An 11,425-nucleotide genomic window follows, 5' to 3' on the forward strand; every position below is an offset into this window, starting at 1 on the left:
ATCCCTTTGGAGGTATCGTCTGAGCACTCGACTGGTGACGCTGGGATCAAAAGTTCAAAATGCACAAACTGTGTTGACTTGTCCATTGTTTCCAAATATCTTTGCATTTCATATGCAAGTACTTTGCTGTCTTATTATATTGTCACAGCCCAGAGTGGTTACGTTAATTCCCCCCAACCCAATTGTCGTGGACGAGTGGTTAATACCGACCAGGCCGGATCGCTCAGCGGTTCCCTTTAGAGGCGAACACGTGATCCTTGGATATTATGGTGTGGGCGGCAAATGCACATACATGACTGAAGCACAGCACAAGGAGATTATCTCGAACCCACGACAAATAGACCACACAAGCAACTTAAAATAAACACGGGGGTTTAATGAAAATAGATCTAATATTTACAATAGTAATAATTCAAAATGTAATGATAAAACGTAAGGTAAATTAAAGCCTAAAGCCGAGGCGCCTCAACACATGGACTTTAATACAAACAAGGGGAAACCAAAATAAAATAAAATAAAATCCTCCCTTTATTCTGGCACTTAGTTTTGTCCAGAGATGCTCTTTATTGAATTACAGGGTCGAGTCGCATCATTTTGCGCAGGAAGATGTGCCCAAAATGGCGCCGAACCGCTCTCTGGGCGGGAAACGTACATGAGATAATTTGTGAGGCGGTATTCAACACCGGGGCTCACCTACCGCTGTGTTACGGCTTCTCATGAACATATGCTTAATGTTCCTCTCTGACACAAGGTCTGCTATTAATGATCGCCCACTTAGCTCCTTGAACACACAATGGGATAACGCCGAGTTCGTTGAGACGCGCACTCCTCTTCCTCTCTTTCTCATAATCGTACAACTTCGCGACTCACCTGAACAGGAATGGCTAGCGTCTTGCCCAGCATGAACACGAGAATCGTGCAGCCATTTCATCGTGCCAAGAGGAGAGCAAAAACGAAATCCTCTTAATCGATCGTGTCCTCCACCATCTCTGTCCTCTCACAACTCTGCTCTTCGAACCTCACTTTTTCTCTACCGGCTCTGACATCACACCCATTAATCATCCACTCTGGGGGCATGGTTTCGCCCGTCGTCACCCTTGGAGGCGGGGTTTTCCGCCTGCTTGGAAGTGCGGCTCTGTTATTATTGTTGTTGTTGTTATAAGAACTTATTCTTATATTGCTGGCTTGTAAATGCCAAAACCTAGGAAGAAATTGGCCTTAATCCCTATCTAATTAACACAGCACCACCTTACACTTAAGCTCACAGTTTCCCTCCTGAATGTACATCGAGACGTCTCCTACACGTCCATGGACCAAGCAACTCTTTACCATCTTAACTTTGCTATGAAATTCCTCCATTACCCCCACCACAATAACATTGTCTTTGTATGAGATATGATGTATTTATTTTCAAACTTGGTTTGTTCGTTTTGGACCTTCGCTCATGCACTTTCAGTATATGACATAGAATCAACCGGATAGCATTTTCTTGGAATGAAATAGGTTTTCCTTTCCAAATTTGTCTGACAAGTTTTTCACCTGTTTTTGTGTGTGAATGCATACCTTCTTGTGGCAGGGTCACCAGCTTGAAACTGAGGCCAGCCATAGCCTGGCTGAAGAGCTACTGCATGCTACCAAGCTGGCTGAGACAAGTTATGGTCAAGAACCTTGTTCTGCAACAGAAGGTTTGATGGCTCACCCTGTGTGTGCAGGTCTTTCCTTTTTAGTAGGTTGTCTTTGAAGTTTCATATATATATATATATATATATATATATATATATATATATATATATATATATATATATATATATATATATATATATATATATATGAGCCGGCAGGCGACGATGGGTCGCCGAGCATGGAAACTATAAGATATAGAGCAAAATGGATGTCATATAGCGGATAGGGAATCACCTTAAGATTATGCATATGAAATTTCATCCAGTTCCATCTACTGATAACTACACGGTATCCATTTGAATGAAAAGTACCGAAAATGCGGTTTGAAATCGGAAATCCCCAAAGTTCGAGGGGGTGCTGTGGGTGAACAAAGATGTAAATCGAAAATCGGGCTCGATCGTTTGTGCACAATGTATTCCAGACGATTAGTGTGAATTTTCATGACCATCCGACCATAACCCGAGGAGGAGTAGCATTTGGCGCGAAGGCATCTCCAGCTCTCGCACATTATCGATTTTTGCACGAATTGACCTTTGACCCCTAACCGAAGTGAAATCGGTCAATATGTCCTGAGGCAAAGTTGTAGTACTCATTGAGTACCATGAACCTGCAAAGTTTCATTCGTATCGATGCACTCACCTGGTCGCCAGGGGGCTTTCAATTTTCGCGCATACCCTAATTGTAGGGGGCACTGCGGGTAAAGGTATTCCATATATCACAAAAACCAGAATATATTTGATAGAGCATCACCTGCAGATCATTTGTGCCAAATTTCATAACCCTACGTGGGATAATGGCTTTCGGAATTGATTTCGCGTGAACGGTACCGATTTTGAAGGTTTTTCGGTTGTTGCTGGGGAACCAAAGCGTCCCGAGCAACCATCACAATTTCCAGAGCACTAGGTCATAAGATGTACCTACCACCCGAGTTTGGTCAAAATCCGTCCACGTTTTCTACCAATTATGCTGATGACAAACGAACAAACATCCAAACAAAGACAGAATTACTGACAATAAGGGTCACCTATTTCGGCGACCCAATATATATATATATATATATATATATATATATATATATATATATATATATATATATATATATATATATATATATATATATATATATATATATATATATATATATATATATATATATATATATATATATATTGTTGCGGTATTCGCGCCCGCCGGCGTGCTGACGGCCACGTAACTCGAATCGCGGCACGTCGCCCACCGGACGGACAATCCAGTCGTAACCCTCTCGGACTAACGCCGGGAACCAGTCACGGGTGGACCTTTCGGTCTCACCGCAATCGAGCCAATCAGCCCCCGCGTGGGATAGGGTTGCTCGCCAAATTCGACCTACCTAAGTACCCACACGGAGGGTAGACCGGGCGATCGCACCTCGCCGCAGGTCGACTTCGGACACGGGCCACTTAAGCGACCCGTTCCGTACTATCGGGATAACCGAGCGGTGTTATCGTCGGCCTCGACGGTTCGATTAATTATCGGGCGTATTCAGCCCACTACCAACCCTTTACGTGAAGCAAGATGAGGATTCAATGAAAGAAATGACGAAGCGAAGCGGGAAACAGTTCAACACAAAAGCACATTTATTCGCGATGAACGGAAAGCGCACATATACAATTCCACCAAAAGCACATAGAAAAGAAGAGAAACACAATGCAATTCCACCAAAAGCACATAGAAGGAAAAAAAACACAATGCAGAGCTAATACCGACTACGCGAGCACACGGCAACACTTATACAATTTTACTTCACAGACGGCGCCGACAACACACATTCCCAAAAACAAAACAAAAGAGAACCCTCAAGGATGAGGCGGGCCTGAGGCCGAGACCGGGTCGGGCCTACCCGTCTGGTGATGAGACGCGGAGCGGCGATGGTGCCTCAACTCCGCGGGCCTCGCGGACAGTGTCTGGTAGGGGGTGGGAAAGGGGCCCCCTTGGTCGCACTATCTCAGCGCGGGGGGAAACAGGAGGGGGTTGCTGATGCTCGGGGGAAAGGAGGATTTCTACTCTGCCTCGAGTCCCGCGATGAGCGTCTCCACCTCGGCCAGGTCGCGCCGTCGGCCTCCCTGGTGTGCAGCTCCCGGCACGACGCAAGCACCCCCTCGTCTGCCTTCGCCGTCTCTCCACAGCTCCGTCCCCTTCGCTCCGACTCCAACGCACACGACGACGACGACGACCAACTCCTTCTTGCTTCTTCTTCCCAACTCCACCGGCTGCGAAGTCTTAACTCTCCTTCTGACGAACGCGGTCGCTTATATAAGCCCCGTGGCTTCACTCTCTCATCTTTGACCCCCTGCCTTCGACCTTTCACCTCGCTCCCCATTGGCCCGAGAAAAAGTGGGCGTGAATGCATTTTGATCCATGAATTTGCATATAGCGACCGCCCTCCAACGCCCTGGAGGCGGGGCCAAATCGCCCCTCGCTCACCGATTGGACGGCACAAAAGTGGGCGTGTGTCGTTTTTGATCCGTTTTTGGAGCTGAAAATCCGTGGTTTTGTACACGCTGTTCGGCGCGCGCCCTGCACGAGTCCAACACCGGTACCCACAAGCGGCGCAAGAACGGTGGCGATGCGACGGTTGCGAGGTGTGACGTGAAGCGGCGCCGCGGTGGGTGGTTGATGTTGTGGTTGGTGGTGGTAACAATGGCGGTTGATCCAAAATAAAGATAGCAAAAGAAAAACGGCTATCCTGAAGAGTCTCAGCACGCATAAATGACATGTATTCCCACTAGACAACGGGTTTGGGCCTAACTACACATATACTTACCGAGATATCTCACCTAAGGGACCTGAATGGTGGTTTGCGAATTTGGTAACCACAACAATATATATCTATATATATATATATATATATATATATATATATATATATATATATATATATATATATATATATATATATATATATATATATATATATATATATATATATATATATACACACACACACACACACACACACACACACACACACACACACACACACACACCGTCCGGCAACTGAGGGGTGTGTAGCATTGGGATTCTCATGTGTGTACTATTTGTGAATGTCTTTATAGCTGTGAAGGACCTCTGGGAAGGGTTTGAAACAGCAAAACACCTACCTTGTGGTGGTCTTCTTGGTTGCTTTGTGCAGATTCTTCAGCGAGAAGAGCATGGGAGGTGTCAATTTATTTATATTCTCCGATCACCTGGGTTTAGTTTATTAGGTGAGAGCTGATTGGCTATTCCCTCCATTCACAGGTGAGATGTGTGGGTGGGTCTTTCTTGATTATATACTAGCAAATGCAACCCGTCACTTCACTGACGGTTGTGTGAATGGGAGGGGGGTGGAAATAAAGAAAGAGAGAAAGTGGAGGGCAGGGGATGCAGAGAAGACAGAAGGGAGGACAGGGAGAGGGGGGGAGGGGAAGTGAGGAGTGTGTGAAGAAGGGGAAGCGAGGAGGGGGAGCAGAGCGAGGAAGGCAGGGGGGTGGAGGTGGGTGAGCAACACCTCACAAAACGTTGCTATATGCTGCGGGAGGGATGGGTGAGAGAGACAGCGAGAGAGAGACAGACAGCGTGAGAGCAACAGAGGTGTGGGAGGAGAGTGCTGCATTTTATGAGGAGAGGACAGACAGACAGACAGAGTGGGTGGGGGGTGGGTGGAGGACAAAAAAAATAAAAAGATAGGTGAGGGGTGGAGGTGGCGTTCGCAAAGAGAGTGTTATGGAATGCTTAATGACCGAACACAAATTAAAAAAAAATCTCATGTCAGAATACCTGTATACACAACGATACAACAGAGTTTGTAATGTTAACCACAGGCACATCTGCAAAAACTTTGATATCCCAGTTCTACAAAATTTGTGGGAACATTAACCAAAAGCATGGACTGAAAACTTGCAAGTCCCACTCACATACGACCTCATGACCCCTTCGAGCGTGAACATCGAAAACATAGCGTTGCAACCAGACATCATACTTAGGTACAAAAAAGAGAGAATAAGGCATTGCTAAATGAGTTGTTAATACCAGTGATTTTGGACTAAACGGTGCAGAAATCAAGAAAATGACCAAATATCAAGACCTCAAGAATGAAGTGAGAAGATCCTGGAAGCTGAAGAATACCAAAGTTGGACCAGTGATAGTTGGAGCTATGGGAATGATGATGAAGAACCTCACAGAGATATTAAAAATCATCCCTGGGAATATTCCACATTCTGAAACTTGCATATGAAGATACCAATCAACGACACACGCACACACGCACACACGCACACACGCACACACGCACACACGCACACACGCACACACGCACACACGCACACACGCACACACGCACACACGCGCACACACGCACACACGCGCACACACGCACACACACACATACACACACACACACACACAGATACTTTGAGACCTGGGAGGGTTCCATTTCACTTTTTGAAGCCCGCATATGCAGATACCGATCAACGACACACACACACACACACACACACACACACACACACACACACACACACACACATACACACACACACACATACACACACACACACACACACACACATACTGCCTTGTATTTGTGTGTGTGTGTGTATATATATATATATATATGTATATATATATATATATATATATATATATATATATATATATATATATATATATATATATATATATATATATATATATATATATATATATATATATATATATATATATATATATATATATATATATATATACACACACACACACACACACACACACACACACACACACACACACACTCACACTCACATGATCGAGGCTCGTAGAACTGGACCAGAATGGAAGGGAACGAAATTGAAAGGGAGAAATACCAACAGCTGAGTAGACGTAAGAGTCAGGACACATGGGGGTGAACAAGCTACACAGAAGCTGAATGAAACAGAGCAAGAAGAGAAAGGGATAGGTGGGGATGAAATGGACAATGAACAAACCAACCAACAAATTAAAAATAGTGAGGGAAGTGTGGGGGGTTGGGGTAGAAAGAAGGATTTGAAAGGGTGCAACACGGCGCAGAAAGGATTATCAAAATTACCTGGAAAATGGGAGTGCTTGGGAATGCAATCATAAGGTTAGAAAAGATCATGAGTATGGATGGGGGCTGATCTCAGGGAGTGGGGCCGGGACGTAGAAGGAGAAGAGATGGGCCAGGACACAGTGAAAGCAAATAGGGGGCAGGGTGCACCTTGTAGGGGATGCGGGGAGTGAAGGAAGCAAGGAGTAGGTAGGGCATGGATGAAGCAAAGAAAGCGAGGGTCATGATGTGGATGGACACGTAATCAGAGGATGCTGAGTAGGGGTGGGGGAGCCTGGTGTCGGTGTAAGGAAACCCGGTTGGTGAAGATTACTTTGGGGAGGGTACTGACGTGAGGGAGCTTGTCACCATAGTGTCCCACAAAGGGTTGGATTTAGAGATTCCAATGGCAGAGAGGTGAAGACAGATCTCAGGATTGGGATGACAATTATTATTGAAAGCAAGAACAAAGACTGCACAATATGAACACACGATGCTGGATGAGGTATGGGATGGAAAGGGGTGGAATGGGAAGCATACAAGGAGAAATATTTGGTGGCAAGCATGTGGGAAGATTGATCATTTTTAAATTATCGTTTGAAAAGATTTAAATTGATGGGGAGGGAGGGGAGGAATAATAATAATAATAATCATGATAATAAGAGGAAGAGGAGTTTTTTTTTTTTTGTCATTCGGTCATCTCTCCCGAGATGACCTAATAAAGCCGGGCCAAATGTCCGTCCGTCCATCCGTCCGTCAACAATTTTTCTTTCCTATCTTGATGAAACTTAGTATGTGGGTAGAGGTCGATGAGTGTTGCACAACGATATAACTTTTGTCCGGGTTCAAGGTCAGGGTCAAGGTCACGAGGTCACGTAAGTTATAAAAATCGCCATTTTCAAAACCTATCTAGTCTGCCATTCTACAAGATATTCGGCAACTGTTTATTGATTATGATAGTAAAAAATATTATCTTGTATCTAACTGGACAGATTTTTGAATTTCCGTCCCGTTTGGCCGCCACGTAACCTGGAAGATGGTCAAAAACACCTCCCGGTACAAAGAAAACTTTTTCCTTCCGATCTTGATGAAATTTGGTATGTGGGTCGAGGTCGATGAGTGATACCCAACGACATATTTTTTCCCGGATTCGAGGTCAGGGTCAAGGTCACGAGGTCATGAAAGTTGTGAAAGTCGCCATTTTCAAAACCTATCTAGTCTGTCATTTTAGGAGATATCTGGCAACGGTTCATCGATTATGATGGTAAAAACATTATAGAGATGACCGTCACCCCCACACGGGGGTAATTTTTTTTCAATTTTTCTATTTGTATAACACAAAAGGTATTGAGGAAAGATCTGGAGCGAGGGTGGTGAATAATGGGCATGTTGTGGGCCACAAAATAATTGGAGACATATCGTGGATATGGGAAACAGTTGGGGAAAACAGGTAAGCCCAAAACTATCTGAGCCCGAGACAAAATAAATAGAATGAGCACAGAAAGATACATCGGAGTGAGCACGCGATACAAAGAACGATCAACACAAACGGAGAACATAAAATCTACGGCAGCACAGACCAAGTCTGATCAATTACTTAGCGTTTTGGAAGCAATCTCTTGCAGGACCACGTGAAGCGACCATGACCATGTAACCAGAAATGGAAATGATCCAGTTCCTCAGATTCCTCAGCCACTGTTTGTTTTGCAACTTTTAATCAGTTCAAGTGCTGATGTGATGGTTGGATGCTTCTTTTACAAACACAACATTCATTTTGTGTTTTCAGGCTCTTTTGTCTGTGTGGTACATATTTGGCTTTTCTTGCAGTTTTGTTGCAGTTGGCTGAAGAATCGTTTCCCAGAGATGTGACTATGGGTTTGGCTTACCTCCTTGCTGTTTCTGAGGTTTGATACCATTCTTTCAAACATTACCACTTTGCTTGTACAGCCAACCTCCTTCGGCACGTTTTTTTTTTTTTTGTGTACAGTCAAGGCTCGTGGAAGAACTAGAATGGGGGGAACGGATCAGGACACAACATAACAAAGGGAACAGCAGAAAGAGACTGTGGAAATGCAAACAGGACTGTGGGGATGAAATGAATGGAGGACAACAAGGGATGTGCAGGTAAAGATGAGGAGAAGGGGAGAATGTGCAAGGGTTGGATAAGATGGATACAGAAGCAAAATTGGTTGTTGGGATGGGGGGGGGAGTTAACGAGGGTAGAAAAGATGGTGGATGATCGGAGATTGTGGTGAACAACTGTGTTGAAGACATTAAGGGAAAAATGAGATCGAAGAAAATGTGGCACTTTACACCTTAACGACCAACTTAACGACCAGTGAGACCAGCAGGCAGAACCAAGGGGGATGACCCGCCAGTCCAATTTATGTTTGCCTCCACACATGCTGATTGAGAAATGCAATGCAACATCTATTTTATGCTTATTTCACATTGTTGTCAAGCATTCCTAGTTGAATCGAAGAAAGAGATATCACAAAAACTTAAACTATGATCCTGTCTTTCCCAATCTCTCCCCACTGTGCCACATTAATCCTCCATGCTCTGTGCTGTGCCCACCAAAACTTGTCCATCTCCTTCCCATGCCACACCAATCTCGGCCGTCTCATTTCCATTCACCACTAATCCTGGCTATCTCCATGCTATCCAGCGATGATTATCCCCGTCCCTTGCCATGACCGTCTACGTGCCCTGCAGCACCATTCCTGTTTAGCTGTGGTGCTTGCTCATCCTGCCTGAATCCATGTCATGTCTCACGAATCTTTCCTGTTTAAATGCGAGGCTCTGCCAAAACATCCCATCTCAACATAACACTGTGCCAAACCTGCCCATCTCCCACCATACCAATCTTGTCCATCCCCTGCCGTGCCGCCACATTCCATTTGTGCAAGTCTCCTGCCCTGCCACACCATTCTTACCATTCCTGCCCGTATCCTGCTGGTCTCCCGCCGTAGCGTGCCCTCCCCGTGCCGGTCTTCCTCCGCATTGGTGCGAGCTAGTTCATATGGTGTAAACAAGCATCTTGTGTCCACATGCAATGATCTGCCTGTCTTGTTTGTTTGCAGCCTGAAGCTGTTGATGCATGGTGGGAAAAGCATGTGCCGCGTGAGCCAGACTTGCAGCTGGCCATTTACTATTACTGCCTACAGCTGTATGCAAACCTCATCACTCCACTGTCAGTTCCTCAAGCACTCTATGAGGCATGCTACACATATGTTCACATCCTGATTAGTCATTCTAATTCCAAGATGGACACAAGTGCTGTTGAGGGAGGGGGTGGGTGCAGAGATTTATTTTGAACCTAGTACACTGAAGCATGAGGTGAGACATTGAGCTAAAATGGAGTTTGTATTTGTATTCCCAATCCCAAGTTTGTATTCCCAATCTCCTCCATTCTCACTGTTCCTCTCATCCCTTCTTCATGCCACTCCCCTTCTCGCACGTCAACGTGTCTGTATGTTTACCTCCGCCACCGAAGGGAGACGGAGGTTATGTTTTCACCCCTGTCTGTTTGTCTGTCTGTCTGCCTTTGAGCCGGATATTTCAAAAGGTTATGGACAGGTTCAGACGAAATTTGGTGGATGAGTTAGATCTGTGACAAGAACAAGCCAATTGGATTTCGGTTAAGGTTTGGATGCAGATCCGGCCTATCATTGGGATACAAACCGTAAACTACGTCATTTTCTTCCATCTACACGTCAAGAACTTTCCACACTCCAACTCAGAAATGCTCATCACTTGCATATCCCCCAAACCAAAACTCAAAAAAACAAAAAAAAACAAGAGATGCAAGCAATACACAATCCTCAGTCTTGTACACCTGTTGAACTCTGAATGAACTTTTTGTAGTTTATGAGTACTAGATCACAGTTATCATATTTTTATTTGGTTTACTGTTTTTGCCGTTATACGTGTCTGATTTAGATATTTCTCGAATGTTGATTTATTTATTTCTTTTAATTTTTTTTCTGCAATATCATTTGTGTTTTTTCAACAGATTATATTTTCTTTGTCTTAACTACTTATTGTAACACTGAATTTTTTTAATCCTCATACTTCTGTCGTGTGATTTTCGTCATAAAATTGAATCTGTTTGAATTGAAACTGTTCAGCTTGGCCGAGGTATGGACTCTATCGAGTGCCATTCTCGTCTATTTTGCACCTGTTCCACTTTTCCCATTTGTCAGTCTGTCAACTTGCTGCCCTCTATCATTTAGCTCTTCCAAGAGCCTAAACTTTTGTATAAAATTTTTAGTTAGGGACATGAGTTTTGCTGTTCTACCCCTCATGAAAAAAAAGATGTGGAACTAAATTTTATATCAGAAACATAATTAATTTCTTTTTTCAACAGTGTATTTATTGCCGTGTGAAATGAGGTGTGCCTAACGTTTGGAGCAAGTGTTTTTTTTAATTATTATTATTATTATTACTTTATCGAGGCTCGTGGAAGAGCAAATATTAGTACACTGAATGGATCAGGACGTAACGGACCAAAAGGAACATTCTGGTGTGGGGGGGGGGGACCCAATAGCATAGTTGAATGCCAAGATCGAGAGAGACTTGGAAAAAGCATTATTCCTTCATCGTTTATGCAACAAAAACGATCTTTTTATTCTCCAATGAAGGGCTAATGCTCATTGA

At 44.1% G+C, this 11,425-nt stretch overlaps 1 protein-coding gene across 2 annotated transcripts in view; it reads left to right on the forward strand.

Moving 5' to 3' along the window:
* Nucleotides 1-11,425, forward strand: part of NBAS (NBAS subunit of NRZ tethering complex) — a 207,924-nt gene that overhangs the window by 158,118 nt on the left and 38,381 nt on the right. For both annotated transcript variants that reach the window (XR_015058324.1, XM_085881820.1), the window contains exons 37-39: nt 1,577-1,685; nt 8,594-8,670; nt 9,850-9,984. Coding sequence is in view for 1 of the 2 variants with exons in the window: in XM_085881820.1 (XP_085737946.1) it covers nt 1,577-1,685; nt 8,594-8,670; nt 9,850-9,984 (321 nt within the window). In the remaining variant the exon portion in view is untranslated. The remainder of the gene's footprint in view (nt 1-1,576; nt 1,686-8,593; nt 8,671-9,849; nt 9,985-11,425) is intronic.

The sequence above is a fragment of the Eptatretus burgeri genome, chromosome 5 (assembly GCF_056783735.1).
Source record: "Eptatretus burgeri isolate ZD-2024b chromosome 5, Ebu_testis_v1, whole genome shotgun sequence".
Taxonomy (NCBI): domain Eukaryota; kingdom Metazoa; phylum Chordata; class Myxini; order Myxiniformes; family Myxinidae; genus Eptatretus; species Eptatretus burgeri.